The sequence below is a fragment of the Paramormyrops kingsleyae genome, chromosome 8 (genome assembly GCF_048594095.1).
Source record: "Paramormyrops kingsleyae isolate MSU_618 chromosome 8, PKINGS_0.4, whole genome shotgun sequence".
Lineage (NCBI taxonomy): Eukaryota > Metazoa > Chordata > Actinopteri > Osteoglossiformes > Mormyridae > Paramormyrops > Paramormyrops kingsleyae.
The window spans coordinates 23,100,667-23,128,652 of record NC_132804.1 but is presented as its reverse complement, the minus strand read 5'-3'; the positions used below and the strand labels follow the sequence as shown (position 1 = coordinate 23,128,652).

The 27,986-nt window shown below is 43.0% G+C and overlaps 1 protein-coding gene across 1 annotated transcript; it reads right to left on the bottom strand.

Moving 5' to 3' along the window:
• Positions 1–25: 25 nt before the first annotated feature.
• On the bottom strand, positions 26–18,923 carry LOC111835267 (SWI/SNF-related matrix-associated actin-dependent regulator of chromatin subfamily D member 1). The gene is made up of 13 exons (XM_023795387.2): positions 18,714–18,923; positions 8,904–9,076; positions 8,742–8,784; positions 8,243–8,365; positions 7,617–7,739; positions 7,179–7,295; positions 6,955–7,056; positions 5,770–5,931; positions 5,164–5,261; positions 4,938–5,073; positions 2,527–2,649; positions 1,916–2,017; positions 26–1,516 (listed from the first exon to the last, which is right to left on the bottom strand). Exons 1-13 carry the CDS (start codon positions 18,894–18,896, stop codon positions 1,463–1,465), a joined length of 1,539 nt encoding a protein of 512 aa, XP_023651155.1. The 5' UTR covers positions 18,897–18,923; the 3' UTR covers positions 26–1,462.
• Between the last annotated feature and the right edge of the window lie 9,063 nt (positions 18,924–27,986).

The following is a 27,986-nucleotide window of genomic DNA, read 5'->3' as shown; positions in this document are numbered from 1 at the left end:
CTGGCAGGAAGAGTAAAAGCCACTGTTTAATTTCAAGTTTTTTTTTTTTTTTATTAAAACTTGGAAGAAGCACACAGCAAATAAATGTAGATGTTCGGTCCAGTGGTGGGCTGGCAGGGGTCTCTTCCCAACCCAATAAAGACTTCTTAGGTCATGAATGAAGCTTGAAGATACAGGAAACCAAACTATACACACTAAAGTTCGGTCCTATAATTTTCCAACAAATACCAACTGATTCTAGATAAAGATCTTAAATATGACAACTTTACTACATATTATACAGATTATGGCTTTTAATATATAAAAAAAAACTATGACAACACAGAAGGATCAGCGCGATCATCTGCTCTGACATTCATGTTACTACGGTATAGACTATATAAAATCTTGGATTACAGTACTAGGTTTGAGAACGGCAATGGTGATATTAACGTAGTATATGAAAGATGGGCAGTGCAAACAATGGCCCAGCCTGACAAATACTCTTTCAGTCTTCCTGTGTGAAGTATTTACAACCTTAGAGAGTTCTGAGGTACAACATGCTGCTATCTGAATATTCCTGTAACATAGGCAACCAGGGACATCATTATTGCAGCTTGGATTACAGAAATGTGTGTGGGGGGGGGGTCTTCCACAGGAGAATGTTAACTTTTATGAGATGGAGAGTCATTAAAAAAAAATAAAAACCACAGAAACAATGAAATCGTGCCTTCAAGGCAGGTGAACCACATCACCTCAATTACATGGGTCTATCTTCAGGTTTCCGTACAGAAAAAAGTACAGCACACAAGAAACTGCATATTCCCCCCACCCCCCACCCCCCAAAAAAAAACAATTTGGAAAAGAGTTCACAGACTGCTATCAGCCTGTCATTTCTGTCATCTTACTGCTAAGATACAAAGTGTGGGAGAACTGCCCAAAAGAAATTCAAGACGACCCAGTTTCCCAAAAGCACAACACAAGGGAACATTCCGGGAGTCCAAATATTTTGTGGACTCAACATAAACAGTCTTATGTGAACCCCCTCCCAAGGCTAGAATGGAAATAAACATTCATGGAGAATAGTTTATGAATGTATTACTGTGCTTGGATGTGTTCAGTTTTCATAGCTCTGTCCTCTAAGGGCTAAGCACACTGAGCAAAGCATTTTTGCAGTTGACTAAGAACTAACCTTGTCAATATGGATCTCCACCCAAACACAACAGCATAATAGAAAAGACTAAAAGAAAAGGGTGAATTTCTAGTTCATAGAGGATAAACTAACAGGAACTGGTTTTTAAAATGGTCAGGAAAGCAGATTGTATGTGTGGAGTGAGACATTGCTGTGTTGGTGCAGCCAGAAGAGGCTTTAAAATGGTCTGTTACAATCCAGGAGTTTCTATATCTGAACGTATTTGTCCTGTGGTGGAAGTAACATCCTAGACCCCCGCTGTCTCTGTAGTCTTCCCCAGATACTCTGCTTCTATGTGTTTCTGATGCCGAGAGCCTGTTCCAGCTCTTGCCGTCTCTGCTGCACCTGAAGGCACAGGAAAGACATCTTAGCAGCTAGAAGGCAACACAGACCCAGCTCATGCGGGTGTCTCTGTCATCGCCGACTGGCTGTATGAGGCCCCGAGTTCAGCAGAGGACCGCCTGATGTGGACCTCTGACCACACCCCCTCCATGATTAACAAACCAGATTAAGAGAAAAGGAACACAAGGTCTTTACCTACATCTGCGAGGCAACATCAAAACTCAAAGCATCAAAGCTGCATCATTTAATATAATGTCAGAGGCGACACTGCCTGAATTACAGGACGACAAAAGACAGATGGAGACCTGAACATCTCTTGCGCAATTTCCAGTCTTTTTCAGAGCCGGCATCATACTGCGTCCTGTATGGTACCATCTCCCTGCTCAGGACCGCAACCCATACCTTTGAGTAGAAGTAGCGACACACGGCTTCCTGGGCCCAGGGCTGAAAGTAAAACTCCGCCCTCCTTTCCTCTTCAGGATTCCCCACCACATCAGTCATGGTCTGCAAGCAAACACAATCCCAACAAGCAATTTCATCACCAAGACTCAAACTCGTTACCATTTGAAACCAGGGGTGGGCTCTCTTATCCACAAAGGGCTGCTGGGTATGCAGGTTTTTGCTGCAACTCCCTAATTAGACCACTAATTTCTTTGTTATTTGCACAAAGTATGAGCGGTTCAGGATACATTTCACTGCATGTTGTATCTGTATAACTATGCATGTGACAAATAAAGAATCTTGAATCTTAGAGGACTGATTGGCTGAAGTGTCCTCACACTTGGGTTTGAACAGCTGACCTAAAGGTTATCCCAAATCCCTGTACACACACTGCCCCACTGTGGATAAGATTGCCCAATCCTGATTCAGAGATTTGTTTGACATTGACTTGATGAAACTCATGTCAGGTAAACTGCTAGCCAAACGCAGAGGTGTAGTTGCTAGCCAGACTCTCACCCGGAGCTCTACGTAAGGAGTAAATACCCGCGTGCAGATGGCAGCCCCTTCCTCACCTTCAGGTCCCTGCACTGTGACTGCAGCCAGTCATTGATGAAGCCCTGCGGGTCCCGGGCGAAGCTCAGCATGAACTCTCTCTGCGTCTTCAGATGGTTGATGGTCTCGATGGTCTCGTGGATCTGCAGAGGGCAGCAGGAGGTGGAGGGGCTCTCACTCTTACAGCCAAGATTACCGATTCAACAGCTCACTCATCATCAAGTACATGCCGGACGGACCTACATAACAGCCTTTACACATCACAGAAAAGAAAAACATTAGTTTTCACATTAGTGTCACCTGTAACATTAGTTACAGGTGACAAAACAGATTCACTTTATAAAAAAAAATAATAATTAAAAACTGCTTAATCACTAACCATTATACAACTGTGACTAGTTGCATAATTTTGCCCAATTCATAATCATACACAACAATCCTAACTCACTAGAATAATCCACAAGGTAGGGAAAGAGTAACTATACAAATCGATAGCACTTTGGCCCCAGGTTTGTTGGTTGCCCGGGTTACCAATTCCAGAGCTCGTGGGGGGGGGGGGCAGCTGAAATGAGGCCAGATGTCTTTTTTTCCATGACGATACCATTTCAGCACTCCCATTTCACACCTGACACCAGACATACTGGAGATTAAAGAGCCAATGATGTGTGATATGCATCTGAGCAGGCTATTAAAATGGGTAGGAAAACAATCTTCCAAGACAGGGCAGCATGGTCACTCTGCAGAACTTTCAAGATGTCAACTTCTATGAAGAGTAAAACGGCTAAACCACCATTGATAATGAGCCGAGATAAGCTCTGATAGTACTCTGACGGCGAGGAAGGCTGAAAATGGCATTATCAAAGAGATTACCATTAACGAGGCGTCTGAACATGTCATGATGTGTCAGGATTGTTGCATCAGTGAAATTCCAGTCACTTCAGATGCACCAATGTGGCAGTTCTCAAATCAGCCCAGTACACATGAGACTAGGCTTTGCACTTACATGGGCTTGGTTATCTGTAAGTCTCATGCTGCACCCTAATATGCGCTTGTAGATAATACCAGTGGTCTGAAGGGGAAGTTTAGAGGCACTTGATCACACTAACAAGACAGCCAACGTTGCTGTGGGCGTGCACCAGGGGAGGGGGGGGGGGGCAGACAGGGAGATGGGATTATAGACCAGCACTTTAAGATGGACTTCTTTAAATGCACTCAATTACCAAAGCAAATGTTTGTCCTTGATAACGAGTAAGTGCCTTAAAAAACCGATGCGATATAAAGCTGATGCCGAATGTGGAGCATCGGGGTCTTTGCTGGGCCACAGGCCAGAGCAAAGAGCATTGTGGGGACAAGCGATTTGCACGTTAAAATAAATGAGAAAAGACATTGTTAAAAACAGGGGTGGCCAATCTTATCCGCGAAGGGCCGGTGTGTATGCAGGTTTTTGTGATAACCTTTAGGTCAGCTGTTCAAACCCAGGTGTGAGGACTCGACAGCCAATCAGTCCTCTAATTAGTAATATAATTAGGGAACTGCAGCAAAAACCCACAGACACAGTAGCCCTTTCTGCCCACCCCTGGTTAAAAATCAGAGTGCCTGCTGCAGACATTGACCTGGGGCCAAACACTGGTGGCTGGAGGTCTAGGTTCTGCAAATCTAGTTGCTTAACTGGGCAAAGGGGCTGTGTGGAGTGTTACTGTACGAAGCGGTGGTGGCCTTCTTGGTTTATACTGAACTGCAAAATGTTAGACCCTACGGTCATGATACGTGTCAGCTGAAAACATTTTAACTGCTGTCAGGATTTCGTTGTAGATGGACGACGAAGAAGAGTGGAAGACTAATTCTTCTTATGGCAGTCCTATAGGTTGTGTGTGTGGGCAAGTAAGGAATGCCTGGGTCAGGAAGCAGGGCTAACCAGCATCCAGCACACCTGTGGCCTGTACTACGAAGCGGGGTTACTGGCTTATTGGGGTAACTTGTCGGATTTAAGGTACTACAGTATAAATGGACTTCATATTCGTTCACTTACATTTTGCCCAGACTACCTTAAATCCGACAAGTTACCCCGATAAGCAAGTAACCCCGCTTCGTAGTACAGGCCACTGGTCAGTTGGGGTTTAGGGCCTTGCTTAAAGGCCCAGTGGTCCCTTACGATCAGTCTTACAGCCACATGCCCAATATCGTAAACTGCAAAGCCACACACTACCCTACCCGTGCTATGATGTTAAACTTCCCTGTCACGGCTAGCTTGTGCCAAGTCTGTACATATTGATTTTATAAAAAAAAAGGCATGATATAAAAGATTTATGTTTGCTCTGCACCAAAGGTTATTTTCCCCGCGTGTACACAAAATTATACAGCAAGGAAGAGAAAAACAGGCATACAAATACAGGCTTAAAATTGGAGGGACCCCACATGGGATTGCTGCTACCTTGTTGTCCAGGCCGGCGATCTCCTGCTGGCTGGCAGTGGACAGCAGGAAGGAGTTCATCTGTGTCTTGAGGGTGTCGTCCACCTCCACGTCGATGTCGTAGCAGGCCGTCTTCTTTTGGTCATTGGGATCCACGCTAAAGGCAAGCGCAGGGTTTCACTGGGGTCCCGGGTTCCAAGGCGGCTGACTGACTGCTGGAGGTGGGAGGTGGGGGGGGGGGGTTTACCTTATCACGTGGTTAATGATGATCGGCTCGGGGGGCATGAGCAGGGCATGCAATCGCTGCGGGATCTCCGAGAACTTCATGCGCTGAGTCTCAAATATCTGCAGGCATGGAAATTGTAACAATGCGAGTTTCTCAGTGATTTTTTTTTTCTTCCATTCACTGCCAAACAATCATCAATGATGGAAGATGGTTGTGGCAAGAATAAAAAAGTTGAGAAACAGCATCTAACAGCGAGTCAGATTAGTAAACATGTACTGTGGAAAAGATGTTACACTGAACATGCCTCCAATAAGGAAAATTAAGTTACTGATTATTTAACCAGAATATCGACAAATATTTACATTGCAAATGATCAAAGTTTGAGAGCATCTCCATATCACTTAGAGGATTCAGGCTGTTTTTCATGTCTATTAGGATTCTTGTAGTTTAACGAGCTACAGCACTAATAGGCTATGCATGAACACTTATGAGATTATGGAAATAAGCAAAATTAAAAAGATTCATTAGAACAGTGAGAATGCATGAATGTAGCTCATTGGGAAGACAGCGAAGCAGACATTCATGTGTCTGGGGCAGCCGGCACGGAGAGCAGCATTTTCTTTTTACCTGCTGAAGATACTTATCGCAGTTTATGAACTCTCTCTCGTGGGGGTCCTGTAACTTGTGGTTCTTCACATACTGCCACAGCGCCTGGATGATGACGGGCCGGGTTTGCGTGTGGATACCCAGCATACGCGCAAGACGAGGGTCCAGCTTGAACTGGGGAGGCTGGGAGCATCAATGGGGGGAGGGGAACCAGGTGATTAGAGAGACAAATTCATTATCAACTATTGCAGACTGATTATTTAAACCCAGCAAAAACTTTGGTGGCATAAAAACTGAACTAAACTAACGAGAAGAGTCCATAAACACAGTGAACATCTTGAATATTCAACTTCCTGAGAAACCCATGAGCTTATGATACAGTATCTCCTGTTTTACAATAATGTCAAATGACCACAACATCTTACTGATAACTCAAACCATGCTTTTCATTTTAGAGATCAAGTGCAATACAGTGATCCCCTGCCTATCATGGAAGTTACGTTCCAGACACATCAGTGATAGGTGAAAATCCATGATATAGAAAGACCATAAAAACAAACATTTTTTTTATATAATTTAAGCCTTAAAAGACCCCTCCCACGCACTTTAAAAGTGATAGGTGAAAATCTGCGATATAGAAAGACCATATAAACAAACATTTCTTTTATATAGTTTAAATCGTAGGGCTTAAAACAAAACGAAAAGTTCACAAAAAGTTTGCTCACAACAATTGGACCACAAGCAAGGTACGTGATACGCAGAGAACTGCGATGCGTCGGGGTACAATCTGCGATATAGTGGGGGCGTGATAGCTGAATCGCGATATAGTGGAGTATCACTGTATATTGCACAATTTTGTATTTTCCACCCATTGCTATGATGAGTCTGTCATTCACAGTTATGAGCAGAAATCAGAAACCCACTGACCAGGATTGAGGTTTTGCCCTTCCAGATTAGGGTGGCAAAATTCTGGGAATGTTCCTGTTAATTCCTATAAATTCTCGTTAATTCCAATGGAAAGTTTCCAACTTGGAATATCTCTAAAATTCCCCAGCTTAACTTCCCATGGAATGGAAAGTTTCTGGAAAATGTTCCACCCCTTTGCAACCCTCTTCCAGATTCATTAGAGATAACTGTGTATTATGTGAACATGCGACCAGTTTCAGGGATCCGAACAGCTCTGATCTGTCCATCACCAGCCCATACCTGGTAGTCCAACATGAGGAGCACGGTACAGCGCACCCCCACATCTCCTGGCCTTTTCACCTGGAAGCCATCCGTCTCCTGGGTAGTGGCCGTCCTGTGCCACTGTGCGGGAAGGGGAGGGGAGAGCCAAGCATCAAGGCCACTATTGCCAGAAACTCATGCCCATTCTTGGAGTGACCCCACCTTCTGCTTTACGCAAGCCAGTGGAAACTGAGCCTACATACCTCCACCAAGTGATTATCAGGTCCGTACAAATCTTTGTCCAATTCAATCACTAGCGATTTGAAGAAAGAGGAGAATTTCCTCTTCTGTTTAGTAGCTTCATACTTGGATACAGCCGTCTGAAAGAAAAGCACACAAATGCTTTCTGCTGTCACTTCCCTTTTATTAACAGAGGAGTCATGTGACCAAAGAATCTCTCTACAAGGCAATGACTTACAACAGTACCTAAGACGTGTCTCGTGCATTTTTCTTTTTGGTCATTCAATAACGAAGACCGTGCACAAAAATGGGTAAGAATTATGACTGAATTTCTCAAATATCTACATAACAACTTATACACAGAATTTCACTGAGCACCAAAATATCCCTTTTAACACAGAAGATTCAGGGGAAAGAAGATCTTAAGGAAGGCGGGTCTGCCCTGTGACGGTGCGACTCACATCCTCCAGGAGTCGTCCCTCTACCCGGAGCTCCCATGATGCCACAGTGCCCTCCCCATCTTCAGCATCAGGCTTGGCGGGGTTGAAGGTGTTTGAAATAAAAATTCGAAGCTTCCTCTTTTGCTACAAAAGGATGAAAAACATCAAAAACCATTATTCACATCAGCTATTAGAGTGAATCGGTAGTGTTTCTCACAAAAGCAAATTTGTAGGGTTTGGATTTCATGTTTTCTACCTTATTATTCAAAGACGGTCCAAAAAATTAAAAGGCTTTAGTGAAATCATGTTCCTAGGGACGCGACCGGAGTGAATCGCTGTGTTCACAGCAGTTGTTTGGAAACTCAAAGCTCATCTTGGACCAAGGTCACATTCCAGCATTTCTAACAACCACAGACTTGACTGCTTTTTGCTCTTAAAATCTTCACAGCACATCCAGTTTTAACACAGTGATAAATACAATGTAAAACTTCAACCTGAAAATTTATAGCAATGCTTGTTGCCCTAAGTATAGCTACTACGAATAACAGGAAAACATGGTCTCCTCCACTCAGTTGTGGTGTGTTGGACGAGGGAGATGAAGCCCTTGAAATGGCAGAGAAACACGTTCAGTTAAGTCGATTGCCTACCTTGATCGGTCTTTTGAGGGCTTCCTGTATGTCCAACCTCTTGCGCATGATCGTCTGGTCAAGTTTTCGCTCAAAAGCCAATAGGTCCATGTATGCCTGAGACTCTGGGACCAGCTCTCTGATCTGTGGGGCAGGTAGGGGGAAAAATTAGCTTGAACTCAGGAAGCACATGTGTGTGTATCCTTAATACCAACAAACCTACAGCTCTACACTTAGAACATCCATACAAGTGGATATTTCACATTAGCAATTAGGATCAAGGTCCCTCACGTACAGGGTTTTGGCCTCCATGCTATATCCTGCTATTCAAGGCTGTGTGATATTCATTGATAGCAATTTAATTTGAGCTCTATAAAATTCTCATTCACATACTAACCGAAGTGGCATATATTTAGTTCACATATACTGGAAGAACACTCAGATACATTTACTTATGTTAATAAAACAGATAATTTTTATATAATGTTAATAAATCTACTCCGCAACTGAAAACACTCACCCGCTGAGGTAGAATTTTATCAGCCATTTTCTTCTTCTTGGCACTGTGTAGCAGAAGAAAGATCAGAAACTCATTAGAACGTCATCACCTAAAGATCTGCTGTTGAAGATCAGGATCCGTAGCCCGTCTCAGAACCCGGCCTAGCCCAGGTCGAGTGCTTACTGCTGGGTGCGGCTCTGCTGTTGGACTTGCTGGATCTGCTGAGGGGCGGGTCTCTTCCGGGATGGGTCCATGATTGGCATACCAGGCCGCGACACTGGGCTGGTGCCGTAACCAGGGGGTCCCATCGAAGGTCCCTGAGGGGTCATGCGGCTGGTTGGGGGCATTCCCGGCCTCTGTGAAAGGGACAAAACAGGCATGTTCTTACTGAACAGGCTGCATGATGTAGCTTCGATGGAATTCAGAAAAGACAAAGGCAGGCCGGCCAAGGACAGCAACCAACAGCACACGCATCCTAAATCACGCATCCAAATTAAAAAAACATAAAAGCATCACACCAATCGATGCTTCAGCGATGTATTATCTAACATTTTTCACTGTTAAACATACCCACACCTACACAGGGACATGGCTAATCCGTCCCTTAAAAACCGCGCAAAAACAACATAATCTGTCCCTTATTATTGCACAATATGTCACAGGTCAAGCACTAGTTGCGTGGACCTCAGTTTGACTTTTACCCATTGACAATTAACGATTTGTACACTCATTTGAAGAAAGTGTTTACTGGGCGTCTCTTAGGTGAGCTGAACAAATTTATAAATGCAATATGGCACTTCCACTTTCAGGAAACAGGACCATGCGAGCCCTGGTACAAACATCAGCAAACCAAAACATGCACATAGTTCACATGCCTGTTTCGCATCACATGGCTCTGAAACGGAATCTAAAATGACATCAAACCAGGTATCCTGACAGAGGAGCTGATGTATAATGTATTTCACCAATGAAAGGGCATCATCTGACCACCTCGCAAATGCCAAGAGTGACAGGACATTTGAATACACTTCCTAACAAAAATGGGCATGATCCATCTATACTCAAATACTCTAGTCCCTCTACATAATAAGAAAAGCTGGAGTCGGAAAGGAACAGTGCGGAAATGACCTGGATGAGAAGCCACAAGTTACAATTGAGGATGAGGACAGTTGACAAATGAAAAGTGAATCAGGAGAGCTAACAGGCTCTTCATCAACCAATATAAGAGAGTAAGGAAGAACTTCGAAAACAGAACTGATCCCAAATAAAGTGGCTATTTGATGAAAGTGGATAAACACTACAGTACAGGTGGAGAAATCTTATCCGCAAAGGGCGGGTGTGTATGCAGGTTCTGAGAATATCCTTTAGGTCAGCTTTTCAAACCCAGGTGTGAGGACTCTTCAGCCAATCAGTCCTCTAATTAATGAACTAATTAGGGAGCTGCGGCAAAAACCTGCATACACAGCGGCTCTTTCTGGGTAAGATTGCCCACCACTGATCTAAGGTCAATATTAAAAATAAAAATAAAAAGCGAAGCTCGATACTAATAGGACAAGACAGACAGATCTACCATTCAGCTAAATGAGTGAAGTCATGAGGTTAAGAGATTAGGATCATTTTTGACATTTCACGCATTGTTTACATAAGTGTGGTGATAACTTTGCATTCATGCCAACTTTAAAAGACTGAGGCTGAATCTGATACAAAACCCACAAAGTACATCAGTTAAGAATGAACACTGCATGATTGCAGTGCGAACTTGAATATCAACAACATACTAAAGTGTAATGGAGACTCTTGCAAGCCTGCCCAGGATAAGTGTTTAGAAGATGGACTCAAAGACGGCAGAGGTTTTCTGACATTTATGAAAAGCTGTCACTGAGGGATCCTGTCCATGTGATTTTCAGATCCTACATCCATCTATCCATCCATCCTCCAACTTATCCTGGTCAGGGTCACAGAGGGGCCTGGTGCCCTGCCCAGGCAGCAAGGCTGGGATATACCCTGGATAAGATGCCAGTCCATCCAAGGGCACACAAGGAAGCACATGAACACTATAGACAATCCTGAGAAACATATCAGTCAACTGTATGTTTTTAGAGAGCGGGTGGAAACCAGAGTATCCAGAGGAAACCTGCACGATAGGGGGACAGCAGAATGGGATTCGAACCCCCTACCCTGGAGGTATACGGCAACATTTACCTACCGAGACACCCCTTCGGAACAGATATGGTTGTTAAATTCTGCATGAATAAATTTAATATGACGATCAACTGCCTCTAGCTGTCCCATCTTCTGTGGCAGACTTTCTCTAGGCTACAGGGCTGATCACTGCACCCACAAACCACTCCAAAACTGTCATATTAAAATATTCATAGAAGCCGCACTGCTTCACTACAGCGTGGCGAGTAGCGTGATAAAGATCATTCCAGTCAGGGAGGATTGATGATTACACCAGTTTCCCCTCCACACTATGGCCGCCCATCCTAAAGGGGTTTTCCCCCCTCCTACTCTGCGGCAGTGTTGACCAGAAAGCCTTTAACATTCAGGGAGTCCGGGTAGGAGCCGTGCTGGTGGTGTGGGTGGTCTCCCCTGAAAGGCATTTTCATTCCACCCAGATCTATAACAGCATAATTAAAGAGAGACCAAGCAGCACCACCACAGTAAGGATCCCGGGCTTGGGTAGCTCTCAGTCTAAGACACCACCATGAAAACTCATTCATTTAATAAATGAAAGAAAAAAGGGAAGAAAGGCTCACCGCCATCCCAGCTAAAGACAGACTTTCATGAATGAAAACAGGGTTAATTTTTAATAGGTTATTAGAGGGGAAAAAGACGAACGCAAATGCTGTTAATTAACATCCAATCAGTGCCACGTAAGAAACAGCCAAGGATCGATGATTAAGAGCACGCCAGGGCCGCGGAAAGAGATCGCGAGGGATGTGAGAGACAGCGGGGGGCGTCGCACTCACCACGCCGTGCGCCAGGAAGTCAAAAAGCCGACTGCGCGTCTCCGAATGCATGGCTGCTGCGCCGAAGGATCCCTCTCCCTGGGGAGCAGCTCTGTCGCCGGAGCCTCTGGACACGAGACACGGGAGCCACATACAGGCGTACCCGTCCCCTCGCTCTCGCTTGTCCTGTGTCCCTCCCGTTCCCTCCCTCATCCCACACCCACCCCCTCCTCCTCCACAGCCACCTTGGCAAAGAAAGCGCCTTCGCGGGTTTGCTGCCGGTCGCTCCGCACGCGGCACGTGCTCCAACCACACCTGGGCAGCGTAACAAGAGCCCAGACGACGTCACCACCCGCTATAATCCCCCAGGTCCAAAACCAAAGCCTCGCTACTACGTTCATTCATTTTCTCCCATGTGCTTCACTCTGGCACTCATCTGAGAGGAGAAAACACTGCAAGGCACCCAGTTTTCAAATCAAGGCCATAAAATGACTCTGTATTTATCTACAAACAAGCACACGCACATTTTTCATCATTCTGTTGGCTGAAAAGAATTAATTTGGCCCGGTATCAAAAGTACTTCTCTCCCCATAGGACCAGGTGGACAAATCTCAGTAAACATGGGAATCTGGCCAAGAAAAACCTCAGCAGAATATTAATTTAATATTCCTGCACGTCAGTGCGTTCATAAATAAAAGCCCCAGCGCTACCCCCACCCCAGAGCCTCACATTTATACAGGACAATCGGCGTTTCTCTAGCAAGTGCTGATCCTCTGCTTGATTTCAACTCGGCACTGCTGAGGCGTGCTTTGCCAGAGCACAGTCAAGGACATGGGCAAAGAGAGACAGAACATCTTTTCAGGGGAGCAACAGAAAAAAAAAACGTGCAACAGAGAGTAGAAGGTTTCAGCCGTGTTTACAGCCACGGATGGGCAGATTCACAGCATTAAAAGGACCATTTATGCTTGTATAAATATTCATTAATACACCTAAAATTACTGAAGTCACCCTTGGAAAAATAAACTGCTTTAAAGCTTGTGGAGCTCAACATGCCATACAGTATTCATGCCATTTATGTAGACATATCCAAGATGTATTACGTACCACCACTTCTAACTGCTATCTTACCAACACGCTACATGAAAAACTGCCCAGGCGAGAAATTTAATTCAAAGATATATATAAATTGGCATGACGTGGTTTAATAAACCCATGCTGCACCGTTTTACAAAGTTAATCCTCTTATTGTCAGCATGTGATGCCGTTTGAGTCTGGAGCTGAGGTCAGTCTTTTAACACACTTGTATACTCTGCACCTTGAAGAATTCATTCGACATTCGATTACGCAGGTTTGCACTGCCGGATAAAACATCTCCATTTTTTGTTGCGGCTTTTACTGCGTAATGCAATTTACGGCAGCCTGAACACATCCCAGAAAAATGTTTATAGGAAAAGGATATTACTAGAATCAGACCTTTTAGAATTTGATGCTACTTGACTGGCTAAGCCCTTTGTTAGGAGTTCAGCTCAGTACATAATCCAAACTCAAGACCGGCTGATGGTTATAAAAACAGTGCCGTAAACTAGTGCTGTAAACTGAGGCAAGACACAGGTAGAGATGCACAATATATCAGTTATCATATTAGTATCAGCCGATGTTCTTTACAATTCAAGACCCTGGGCCAGAGTGTCAACCTTAGTTAATGCTGCCGCCCGATATTTAAACTTGAGTCAATATTCAACAGAGCAGCACCAAAGCTAAAAAGACAGACCTACTAAAATAAAGGATTTTAATAATGTATCGAATGACCAGCCATTTTCTGTTATGGAGGACAAGGGAATTTGTCTGCCTTATTCACCACTTAGAACCTCGCTACAGTCTCCCAAATTGGTACTATGTTACATTTGTTCTTCGGTGTTGTTGGAAAGTAAAGGGACCGCAACCCATTTTCATAACCTTCCACTGACGATCCTTTTAAAGCTAACATAGCACATTGCTTTCCCTCACCACTGTCCGCGCCTTCCCAAAGGCATGGGTTTGATTTTAACGTGTAAGGACCAAATCAGCCCCAAACTCCCTGCCCCCCTAAACACACACTGTGCTCCCACAATGTTCCTACTCAAATCTATGCCCTAGGTTCTTCCAGAAAAAGCATTATAAAACTCTGAATTCATTGTGAGAACTGGTGGAACATTCATAATGGAACATGAATGACGTCAATCCCCTTATATCTGCCAACCACCAATCTTGGTCAGTGCTGCAGGAGACGTGAGTCTAACCCAGTCCAGCACAGGGCACAAAGCTGGAGTAGAACCTGAATGAGGTGCCAGTCCAGCACAGGGAACACGGACAGACAGTTACTTACCATTAGCTATTCAGAGACAGCAGTTAGCCTAACTGCATCTCTTTGGACTGTAGGAGGAAATCCACAACACATGGGGAAATAAACCCCACCCACCCACCCACCCACCCACCCACACACACACACACACACACACACACACACACACACACACACACACACACACACACACACACACACACACACACACACACACACACACACACACACACACACACACACACACACACACACACACACACACACACACACACACACACACACACACACACACACACACACACACACACACACACACACACACACACACACACACACACACACACACACACAAAATTCAAGCCCACATCCCTGGAGGTGTGAGGCGACCACTGAGCCGCCCTTGAAAAACATTTAACAGTTGATATTAAAACTTAATACACAATACTATGCGGCTCATTAAGGAATTCCTTTCAACTGAATTCTGTTGTTAAAGGCTGATAACAAAATCAGGTTCACAAACACACAGGAGAGGTACAAAAGCCCAGCCAGCCAAGGCCACAGCCCTGAACGTTTCAGAAAAGCACATTTTTATTTCTGTGACATGAAATAAGAGGGGAGGGGCACTTATCTACATTATTATTATTTCAACAGAGGCACTGATGGGGAAGGTTTAGCAGAAGCCAGAACACACTGTACCTTTCAAAGACAGAGCATCCCTTTCAAAAAGGGAACACAGAGCTCAGGTGGAGATGAGATCCATGGATTTCCAGAAAATGCTGGATAATCACGTTTTTTTAAATTTTTTTTTTAAGTGGATTACACAACAGGCAAAAGTAACGTAGGTAGGATTATATATGCTAAAATGTTTACTGATGAAAAATGGCTTTCAGTAGCTCCTGCAGCTTAACCAGCAGTTAAGCAGGGTGCCGACAATTGCACGTTCGAATTACCAAAAAGCACACACACTTAAATGTGGGTGCGTGAAAGGGTCAGATACACATTACATTGTGGGGACCAAATTAGACGGGAGATAAAGCTCGTATTTGCTTCAGCAATGATCTACGTACTACCCTTCTGAAAAAATACTTATAATTTATTAGCCTATAAATAAAAGGACTGGAATTCAACTAGATATGACAGCAAAAGGCAGCATTCTATTTATTAGGAAGACGATTACTTAATATTTTTGCAATTTTCATGCACAAAATTTTGTATACGTTTGATGTCAAGCTCCATCAAAACAGTTGAAATTGAATGCGCCCATCGTGTAATTGGAACACCTTCTACATGCAAATGTGCTACAGCGCTGGTTTGTTCTTTGAGGGTAAATGTCAACTAAAAGTTTCTCAAAATTTCACTTTACCAATCATAGCGTAAATAAGCAGAAAAACAGCAGCAATAAACATTCAGCATTAGACTCTAAAACCGTGTTGTCTGTTTATCCAGTGGATCATAAATTAAACAATGCTTTCATATTTCACTTTTTCAGAGGTTATAAAGTTATAAATATATATATATAAAAGCATGCATTGGTGTTTATCAGATAACTTCAACAAGTTACCAAATGGATGCAAAATCAGTCATTTCCCCCTTGCACTAATCATGTATTCCTTCACAATACTAAGCTATGTGTTGTGATATGTAGACTCAAACATTACTCTGTTTCTGATCTTGTCTCGGTCTCGATACACTCAGCGCTTCGTAATGACTTGGTCTTGGTTTCGGTGGTCTTGACTACATCACTATGTCATTGTTGTTATTAGGGTTTTGCCTATTGAAATGAAAGGACTGTCCGCATAAAGATTACATTTCTGTAACTGTACAGAGTACAGGTCTGTGTGTGTGTGTCACCCGTGCCTGTACTGCAAGTTGCTTTGGATAAAAGTGTCAATTAAACAAGTTAAATGTGAATGGTTGTGAGTAAGGCTTCAATGGTTTAACCCTCGACACCGAAGCATCAGATTCATAAGATTATCGAACACATAACCAATTACAAAAATTCACGCTACCAAAAGCTAGACATCGCATCAGCTTTGTCAGACACACAACTGTTGCCTACCCTGCATGTATTGCCAAGTCACTGGTAGACTTTTTATACTATAGTTCAATATTATGTAGATATAATGATTATCTGGTTTAACTTGGATGGATCTGTCAAATCCTGCTGTAGTTCACTAAAATATGAATGCCTGCGAGCCAACATTACGGCACCCAGAGTAATAATTTGAAAAGCAAATTATAATGAGAGTTAACCTGCATTTTATATATTATGTCTTTCATATGCTGCCATAGCAGGAGTCCAGATTCAGGCAGCACATTATTATCAGAGAAGATATACAATATAATACCTCTCCAACAGTGTAGAATTTAAAGCTCAGCCTTACACAACAAGAAGCGTTTTACTGCCTTCACATGCAAGTGAGTAAATAAACTATCCGCCTCGCTTGTACGTCACTCTGGACAAAAAGCACCCGCTGAACAAATAAAAATGTAGCAAGTGAGTTCTAGGACAGATGGAATAGAGCCAAGAAGAAAGGGTCCCAGCTACCTAAACGTGATCTGCAGGTTCCGCAGACTGTCACATTCCTTCTACTTTGTACGCAGCAGCTGTGGGCCCATGCAGAGAACCACCCATTTATCTTCATACACATAACCAAAGGGGAAAAAAATGCTTGATTTGCTTTTACGGGCTTTTCTGTGATGCCAGTCTTCGGCAAGGCAAAAGCAGAAGAGAGGGGGAAAAAACCATTACTTGGCAACTGATATAAAAGTCAATATTTTAACAAGCCTCCGGGCATTCGCTGCAGGCCCCAGGGCTGCCCAGGGGGCCTTCAGTGATGTTTACCACATCAAATGCTCCTCAGAACTTTCTACTGTCATGACAAGTAAGAATGAAGCAGAAGCAGGCTGGATTCATTTCTTATTATGTTATAATCAGGAACTTCACATACTTAAAAAAAAAAAAATCTAACTAGTTTTCCTCCTAGGCTTATTTCCACATAAACAGTTGATTTATTTCACAAGAGATATACAGTTATAGCTGAATATCAAGGATTGTCAACTGAAGAAAACAAAGCTTAATTTCAAACAGAACCACTGGAGAAATTTCTTGCAAAGAAATAATGAACGATGCATGACTTGTATATACTGCACACAAGCTTGCCTAGGGTGACACATGGGCTTTGACTCGCTCTGCAGTCACTACACACATCCACAAGATCTTTAGTAGTGTCATCATGACAGCAGTTCGATTCCAGATTCGAGGAGCTCAGAGGATATCAGGTTATCGGTAACGTCACAAAAGTACATCGGTTATCACTGTCATGGTGCATTGTGAATGACCACCATTATCGTTTGATATAACGTCCAATGTTGTGATCTTTCAACACTTACCGTGAAAAAGTAACTGAAGGATTAGTGATAAGCTTCCACAGTGATGCTTCCGGGTGGCTCAATAAAACACCAGTATGGACTCAAATGCTTGGTTGAGAGCTAAAAACCACACGTTGTAATTAAATCACCATATCTGGTATTAAATTGCTGATTAAATTAAATGCTGACTCACTGACTGCTGAGCTGAAATAGCTCAGACGGGAAAGCATTAGACCCAGGTCCTGACATCTGTTTTGGGGGACAGCGTGTGGATCAGCGGGCTAAGTCCTATGCCTTTTATTGGAAGGTCACGTATTGCAAGGTTCCAGCCCAGCGGCAGAATGGTCACGTCTGTGGGCCCTTGAGCAAGACCGCCACCCCCCCAACCCCCCCCCCATGGGCGCTGGTGCAGATGGCTGCCCTTCACTGCCAAGCTTGCTCTCACCTATGTGTGTGTCTGTGTGTCATGAATAGCAAGATGGGGTAGGCGAAAAGAGAATTTCCCCACAAGGGATCAATAAAGTGTCATCATCATTATTTGCAGCCTTCATGACGGCGTGCCAATAATCGGTACCCACATCTCAGTGGACAGTTCACCGTTACACTGTAACGCTTTAGTAATCTGAACGGTCTGTGTGTACGGCCGCAAATTAAACACACGACTCTGAAATCCCAAATAAATGCAGCATTTCGCATTCGTTCCCATGGCTTATCGGCTACTGCCTGTTGTGCATTTATACATTCCTGTATATAAACTGTAACAGCACTCACATAAAACCTTCTAAGCAAAATCTACTTCTACCATTCCGATACTTTTTACGTCGCACAATGTTTGACTAGTAAACCAATATTTGTAAATATCTTTACACTACATATTATTTACCATAGTATTTTTTGCAGGGTTTAACTGTCTTAATACAGGACAAACTACGAAATTAATGACCCGGGTAGTCGTGAAAATAAGCAAATATAAACTAATATACTAAATGAAAAACAAAAGTATTAAGAATAGGACAATTTTTTTTATTTTACTTTGTATTAAGTACGTACTTTAGTTAAAAATCCTACTTTCATTAATCTTAAATATACGCGGGTAACGTTCGGTTTACACTAGAAACTAGGTTAAAACGTTGCAGTACACAGAACTACACATTTCACAGATTATCATAAATCGAAACCAGGTAGAGAGTAGGTTGGAGGGCTAATTAGCTATTCATATTTAACCAGTAAAATCTGGCTTTTACTTATTGGTAGAAGCGCATCTCGGTTAGCGTCCCAGCCTCCCTCCAATCCCCTTCCCTTTGTTCCCAAAGCCCAGTATCCTACCGGGTATCCAGGCCCAGGCATCGGTGAGCGATACATGTGGTTCTGTGCTGCAGGCGAAGGACCCATCCTCCCCGACGGAGTTCCCGGGCCCATAACGGGAGCACCGCCGCTTATCGGGGGACCGGGGCCCATAGCTCCGCCGCCTCCCGTTGTCGCTGTCTGGAAGCTACCACGGGCCGCCATTTTCTCATTAGACAGCAATAGGACTGCCTGTCCGTAACTAGGTGACTTCAAATATCGCGAGAACAGATTTATTTCATTTGGCGCTCGTGCCTAGTGGTGTTGTTTGTGTGACTTAGTGCGCAGCGAAACTGCTGCAGTCTTGGTGTACTACTTGTGATTGTACTACTGATTTTTTTTCTTAACCAGTTAGGTACAGATATAGCCATGATGATCTTATATGATTTGGGCGTGTCTTCGTAAAGTCTGGCTGAATACTGTCTACAAATCAAATTTATGGATCGTATCATTCTCCATCTTCCAACTGCTTATCCAGTAGTGTCACATAGGGGCCTGGAGGTTAAGCCCGAAGCACAGGAGACAAGGCAGTGGATGCTCTGTATGGGATACCTGCCCATTATAGACCGACTCTGTTAGATATTTCTTATATTTTTATTGTTGCTTTTTATTAGTACAATTACATTTGGACTGACTTTGCATGAGAAATAGTGGTAATCATTGCGGTACTCATTACGATGCAAATTAACATTGCATTAGGATGAAAAAAAATAATGCTAATTAATTGTTTTGATTATATAGGGGTTGATCATTTTTATTAATTTAGTTTAACCTGCTTATACATTTCTTTATACTAAATTCTCACTGTTTCGTTTTTTCTACTTTGCAATGTTGCTGTAGAGCCTTATAAAGCTTTAAAATCAAGTAGTAGTGCAGTATTTTTCAACCATGGGGTCGCCTGGAATTGAAATGGGGTCCCCTGAAATGTCTGAAACCACATACAATCTTAAACAACTGTATTCTTTCACGTTCATAAATATCAATAAATATTAGAGATGCACCGACCCGATATTCGGATCGGTATCGGCGCCGATCCAGACCTATTTGACGGATCGGGTATCGGCCATGCGTGACCGATCCACGTCCTATACTTGAGCTACTTATTTAGTTTTCGGCAGTCTATAAAAAGATAGCTCCTATTTCGTGTTAAATCTATTTGTACAATCAATCGCACGACAGCTCTTTCCCATTTTACATGTTTTTTTTTTGCGGCATTCAAATCCAACACTAACGCTGCCCCTCAGTCTTTTTTGCCACTCAGTGGGTGTGAGTACAGTGACTTCCGCCTGCTGTGAATTCATGCGCATACCCTTCGCAGTACGAGGAGCGTAAGATAAGACGCAGTTGTGTATCGGATCTGAACTGAAAAAAATATGGATCGGCCCATCCCTAATAAATATAAATGAGTTCAAATCAGGGGCGGAGCCAAAGGGGTGGCAATTGCCACCCACAACAGAGCCCTTGCTCTGTTACTACTTGATTTTAAACATTAAAATATACCAATGAGGAGATCGGGCAAAGATTTGAGCGGAAAACTGTAATTTCCGAATGCTCCTGAAGGCATCACGACGCAGCAGTACCCTGTGCCTGCTGCTTACTGACATATGTCACTTGCTAAAAGCTCTGGCAGTGGCGCGCGTTCCTACATGATCCAAAACACACCCGCGGTATTGATAACAGCAGTAGTTAAGCAGGTAATTATAACATATTACACTGTATTACCTTCCTAATGAGAGGTGGTCACACACTTGCAGTACGCCGCATAAAACCGTTGCGCACCGTCTGCTCCATGCCTCGTTTAAATTAGCCACGAGCCCTGCTCGTGCTGATATAGATCGTCTTTGTACGTATGCATGTTTTAGTGCACCTGCTGGATAATAGTATTGTTTTATTATTTTAGCAAAGCTAGCCCTTGCTTGAAGTCTGTGTGGTAAGTGTATATGTGGAGAACCAGTCATTAGTTTTCTACTGCATGTAAGCAGGCTATGCATGTCATATTAAAGCTTTGAATCAACTTCACGATACTGTAATGAGGGCTTAATTAGCTGACTAGATTAATTAATTTAATTAATTAGATTAGGCTTGGTCTTTATGATTGGTGTTTATGATTTTGTAAATGTTTCTTGTGTTTATTCAACAAACATTTACAAACTCATTGTTTATTATGAGTGTGTATGAGAAAAATATTTTTTCCTTCATCTATCATATTTATATGGACCCCTCTGAGAAACCCTTGCTCACCCTTTGGCCCCCCCTTAAATAAAAGTCTCGGCCCGCCACTGGTTCAGATAAAACGATCGTGATCACCTTCAGCCTTGTGAAGACAAGCTCGCCTAACTGTACATGTGATCAGCAAAAATAAAATGTGACTTTGTGCACTAATAACACGGTATAACAAACATGATCAAAAACTAATTCTAGAAAAAAAAATGTCTATGGGGTAGCCAGAAATCTGTGATGTCAAAATGGGGTCACAGGCCAAAAAAGGTTTGAAACCACTGTAGTAGTGATACTTTATTCAGGGGAATTCTCTTATTGCCCACCCCCTCTTGCTGTGAGACGCACATACAGGTCAGAGCAGGCTTGGGGGTCACAGCACAGCGTGCAGCGTCCCTGGGGCGGGGGGTTAAGGGCAAGCAGGGATGCCACTAGAGATTTTGGGCCCCCAATCCAGTTAAGTTCCAAATATTTTAGAGCCCCTGGAATCTTTCTAACTCCCCTTCCTTTACAGTACCCCTGCATACAAGGTGAGAGTATCTACAGTAGTGTAACACAAATTAAAAAAATGTCCAACACTGCGTTCAAGTAAAAGGTTGCATTCTCCCAGAAGCCCTTCACGAATCAATTCACACTGCATTGCTTCACAAACCATTTAAAGCAACACCTTTAATTTGGCCTCATGACAATCTAATACTTTTTTTTAAATTACAGGCATACTATTTGCTTTTTCATTTAAAATTGCTGCATAAGAAACCCAGTCCAATCTCATCAACTGTAAAACCAGCTACAAAATAGACATGTGCCACAGCGTAATCCTCTTCCACCAATGACATCATTAATGTGAGTGGTCTGTTTGCTTTATTTCAATTTTTGTTTCCTCAATGCTCCCTGTTTTTCTATTGATCTGATCAATATGACAGCGGTCAATGAAATTTGAAGACGGCAAGTTGCCTGCTGGCAGAGACGCGGGATGAGGACAAAGCAGATGAGCCCATCCACCTTGAGTCATGTTAATTAATTCCGATGCAGTCATTTTGCATAGGGGAACAGGGTGTTTCTTATTGTTTAGTCTCTATCTTATTGATTGCATGAGTGAGAGTGGAGATAAATTAAAAAAAATATATGAACAATAAGAATGTGAGATAACCAGACACACTATGAAATAGTTATGCATTATATTTTTTCACTGTATTAAATGTTAGGCATTATTAGTTCAGTTACATTAAGTGTCACCTCCAGAAAGCCATTCTTCTGCTCTGTCTGGCATCTGAAAAAATATTAAATTACCAATAATTTAGATGTAATATTTTGTTCCATTTCCAGTTCCAAGAATACATTAATTTCCATTTATATGTGAAAATTTGATATGACTATATTGCTTTATTTTCTCAATGGAGTACACATCATAACAATTTTCAAAGGTTGTCAAAATTGTTAAAATGATTGATGTTTAAAGATAGAGGATCTGATTGTTTTCGTAAAAGCTTTGGTTTTGTTTTAATGATAATGAGCAGAATATGCCGCATGATTTGCCAGATGAAATACTATAAATACTTTATTTTTTCCGAACTGCGATTGATAAAATCAAAATGCTTGCAATAGCCTTTTTGAATTTCGCTGAGTGTTTAAAAATTATAACTGGTGTTCGGGCCCTTAATCCAAATCGACAAAACTGCAGTTAAAAGCCTGGATTGTAACCAAGCCACTTTGTTTTACAGTTTTATTCAGTGAAGATCAAACCACATGTATAGCTCAACCCAACTACGCATAAAGCAGCGACCTACACGGTCCTAAAATGCCCTGATTATATCAGCTAAATCTTTACACATAAGAACTGTATCACTTACACTAAATCAGCTTTTCCCCGGAGCATGCATGAAAGTGAGCATGAAAAATGCAGCAAGATGACACAACTGTGACAGTCGAAGCTTAATAAAGGCTCAATCAGATGATTGGGGTCTTCTAAGGTTTGGCTGAATAACTGGAAAGTTGCATGGCTTGCAGAATGCATCAGGCTGGTTCATTCAGGTTCTAGATGCCTTTACTCCTATAGAAGGCAGGGGAGGGGCGTGCCCATAGCTCCTGGGGTAACACTCTCGCCTCACACCTTCACAGGTGGCCAATCGAATCCCATCTGTGCTCTGTCAGTGGTCTTTTCATGTCCTACCCATGCTGTACTTTAGGATGCATTCTAGAATTTTTGACCAGGGTTTCCCATTTGGTAAGTCGGGAGCCAAAAGTGTGTCATGGGCTCAGTTTCAGGGATTGTGGAGTCAGTGGTTAAAAAATATCAGCACCAGCCCCCCCCCCCCCACCCGCAGTTAACAACTTGTTTGGATTGTGACTTATGGCGTGCATTCACACTTGGCCCAGTTGCCTTGTACTGTGTCCAAGCACGATTGTCCCTCCTCCCCACTCCCCCGCTGGTCTGCGCTCACATTGCGCTCAACATTCCAGGCCTGAGCACGCTTCTGTCATCACCATGCAACTTTTTGTGTTGAAGAAAATGGGAGGAAAGCGCTACTACACAGCACAGTTCATGCGTATTATCCCTGTTTTGTGGCTTATTTTGGAGTCATCTTTGCCGCAAATACACATAAGCCCTCGTATAGATTTATTGGGTATGCAATGCGGTGTTTTTCATTTTCGTGCTGCGCATATAGGATAGTCCTGTATTTTAGCAAATATCTTTGGAGTTATTTGTGTTGCATACAGCAGTTCCCCGATACTCTTGTCAACCCAAATTTCCAGCAAACACGGCATCTCTGTCATAAACCAAAGTGATCCCTTTGCTGCAATGGTTGTGAAATGCACCTGATCTGTACAGCCTACCTGATCCTTTCCTTCTGGGTTCAGTTCATGTAAAGTATTCATGTGCACATGCGTTCACCAGTAGCATCATTAACGTCACGTGTGTCGCGTGCTCAGCTAGACTTTAGGCGGTCGAACATGTTTGGGCACACTACGGATTGCCTATCATGAGTACACTCTTAACAACTAAGGAAAAATGTGGGTCCTTAGGCTAAACAAGAATAGAATCACTTTTTTAGGCTAATCAGTGTCTCCAAAGTCCCTTAACCTGCAATTTCTCCAGATTTGTTTATCCTGCTTTCTCAAGAAATGTATGTCGCTTTGATAAAACCATCTAAATAAATAAAATATTTATTTGATGGCCTGGCATTCTGGTCAGGGTGTCTCCTGCCTTGTGCCCTGTGTTTCCTAATAGGTCACTGTGATCCTACACTGTATACGTGATTATTGAACTGATACATGCTTGTATATATAAATAAATATACTGTATTTTTCATAGGCCAGGTCATAGGCCTGGACTTTATTGAACACATAATCTCATTAGCCCATTCTCAACCATTGGTTGGATGATGGATGGACAGAATGATAGATGTCAATACTAGCCTTTCCTCTAATCCTTTGAAGGCATATTGTATAGATACAAGGCTTTTCCAGATGTAAATACGATGTCAGATGGTAGGAAGGCTGGCGAGACCTGATGGGTCAAAAGTCGTTATTCTTGATGGTCAGACAAAGTTGAAAAGCAAGGTACAGGAAATGATGCGAGGATTGAAATTACAGCATCATGTGATTCAAGATCCAATTCTTTATTGTTATTGTACGTGACAGTACAACGAGACTGGGACAGCAGCTCCCAGAACAGTGCAAACAAAACACAAGACAGGACAAGACATGTGACATTTAACAATATGTACAAAACACGAAACAATCGATAAATATGTGCAAAGAAATAAAATTATGTAAAATAATGTAGTCTCGTTGGTGTTCCAGGAAGAATCGTGGTGTCTCCAGGAACAAGAGATTCTTCAAAACCTCACTTTGTCCATAGCAGATAGATTAAAATGTGTTTGATATGAAGAAACGAGGACGCAAAATGATAACGTTTGAGTTTAATTAATATTCTTTCAATTAAGTGAAGCTGCTTTCACGGAGTCACATCTTTGATCCCCACTGGTCCCCCTGGAGCGTGTGCTGCGATTCACTTAAGTCCATGTTAATGACTAGCGTCCACTTTGATTTCTCCAGTTCATTCCCACGAGGTGTTGAGAAACATCGCAAAACAAACCAGCGGGGAAAACCAATTACTCCGCCGCAGCTTCTTGCAAATATCCACCAGTGTTTAAACTAGAGCTAATTTGAGTTTGTGTTTAAGAATCACATTCGTATTGTTATGTCTGCGCCTGTATTTGTATCTTTAGTTCTTCGGTAACAGGAATTTGGGTCATTATCAGCACTGTTTTTACGATACCTGAACCACAACAGGAAACGCTTCAAAAATTCTCAGAATTTAGGACTACATATTCATTATTTAGTCTCAATTTTGTCTAAGAATCTGGGGTCTGTTTTTGCAGAATGAAGGTTGAAGTGTACCCTCTAGGTCAATTTCCCAGCTTTATATTTGGGGGGGGGGGGGGCTTCAACGCGAGCAGTGTGCAAACCCAGGATATCCTGCATACCCGTGCTGTCCAGTTGGCTGTAGTTCTAATGATGCCTCAGATCTCCGTACACCTTCTGGTATTGACGGTTCATACATCTTCCCATTCCTCTTGTCAATACACTTCATAATAGTTAATAGCCTGATGAAGAATATTATTTTCTCAGCTTGTTCATGTGGCAAGAGGAAGTATTGAGATAAATTGCATCGGTGTACTGCTGAACCTCTAACACGTGACTAGTGGATAGCTTTATGTGCACTGGCAAGAATGGGATTCTGAGTTAAGAGGTCGCTGAGAGAAGGTTTCTTGGAAAATACTGTCTTAGATTATGTTCTGACATATACATATTAAATCCAAGAATTTTAAGCTGCATCATGAAATACTGAAGCACATGATATATGCATATAGGCACGGATGACACACATACACACACACAGAACTGTACTCTTTGTACAGTTACAGAACTGTAATCTTTGTGGGGACCATCCTTTCATTTCTATGGGCGAAACCCCAATCCCAACAATGATATAAAGATGTAGTCAAGACCACCAAGTCATTACCGAGACCAAGGCAGGGTGAGACGGAGACAAGATCTATCTATCTATCTATCTATCTATCTATCTATCTATCTATTGTGATATTTCTTCATTATGGCACAATTTGGTCTGGGGGAACAGCATTTCTTTTATGCAAATACACTAAAAATATCAATAAAAGAAATCTGAATCTGAAATGAATATGGAAAAGACAAATTACATGGTACAATATTGGATTCTCTGCTTGGAATAGTGGGATAATGTTGAACATTTAACACTCTGCAACACTCATGGCCCACTGGGGTCCATCACATCGATATGGAGAGGAGTGAGCTTGCTCTTTACCGGGAACCGGCAATGCAGTTACACTGAATTATTGCAGTAATGGTCTCTAAAAATCTTGTCATACTTTAAAATAACATCCACTACAAATTTCAGTTAATGTTATAAGCATAAAAAATCAGGGCAATTTTTTCAAATTGCCAGAGCGTTTCATCTGCGACCCAAGCAGACGTTCATCTGGAAATTAAAGAAGATATATAGACAGACGGGCCAGCGATGCAGACGAACCTCCCTTTTTTGCAAATCCTATCTGACTTTTCAGCAAAGAAAAAAAAAATTTCTCATCAAATCTAGAGGGCGACATTATCGATGGGGGCGGAGGGAGGGGTGAAGGTCTGGGTAGGGCAGCGGATCCTCCTTCTCGTGCACAAGAGATGGATGGCGCCGTTTTGAAATAAACGAGGGGGCTTGAAAGGCGCGGCTGTAATTAAGGTAGCGCCGCCGCCGCCAAACCCCGCGCGCTCTTCGGCGGAGCGATTAATCGTCTTAATGAGGACCACGCGCGGTCCGAGCCCGAGGAGAGAAAGGAGCTGCCTTATCTGTGACGAGCGGCTGGACTCACTAATTACTCCCAAAGATTGGACAGGATAAATTCGAGCCACGGCAAGAGAAGAAAAAAAAGAAAGGGGTGCCTAATCTGTCACGCTTGTTGGGGAGTAATGAAGAATGGCAGGGCCGTCCTTTATCTCACGCGTGTTCGGCCGCACATGAAAGGGGAAAAGCAGGGGGCTGCATAGACAAGGCATCCTGAAAGCGAGAATGGAGCTTCTGTATGAGACTTTTCAGAGGATATGTGACACATGAATAATTAGTGACATTCTGGTCTGTGAGCCGTGTATAATTACACAGGATGTGGACGTGGAAATGAAGACGACTGCAGAATTAAGGCAAGCTGGCTCTAGACAGGCTTCTAATGTGACTCGATTCAAACGAGATTGCTCCTGGCAGCAGGTCTGGACTCCTGCGGACTCCTGCCATGAGAAGGTAGCTTGCAAGCTTGGTGGAAATGGTTTGTCGCAGGAGGCAGACACTAGGGGGTGGAAGCCTCGCCAGGAGGGTGACTCGGCAAGGAGTATTGCACGCCTTCGCTGCCGGCGGGGGCCCGTTTGCCAAGCTTCTGGTACGAAAGCCAGCTCTGGTTGGTGCCTTCAACAGGTTGCCCACGACGACCGCATCCGGCCATAGTCTGTCTTCAGTCACTTTGCGTGATCCCTACCAAAGCAGGAAGTATGATAGCAAGTATAGGAAGTATGATCATCAGAAGGATTTCGGTTCACGCTTCAGGAGCGGGCGGGGGGGGTCATACTGAGAACTGTAACCTGAAAACCTCCAGTAGTAAGCTAAGCTTTTTAACTGGGCAGAACTCGTAACTCTCTTGGAATAACTAAGCATTAACTAAGAAACAAGATGGTCTGTTTCAGAGAGCCTTCGCCCACAGCCAAATGAGGATGATCTTTCTTCACAAGTGACGGTCCCAACACACCTCCCCCCCCCACCGCCACATGTGATGTAACAGCTATTACAGCCTTTGTCACCGAAGGAGCCGCCAGATGTGGGAAAATAATAACACCCTGTTCAAAGGCACAGAGGTCTGCCATTGAAGCCAGGCCAGCTCAAGGTACAGCCTCTATATATAAAGATACACACATACACAATAAGGGGTCAGTGTGCGTATCACGAACAACATGTAA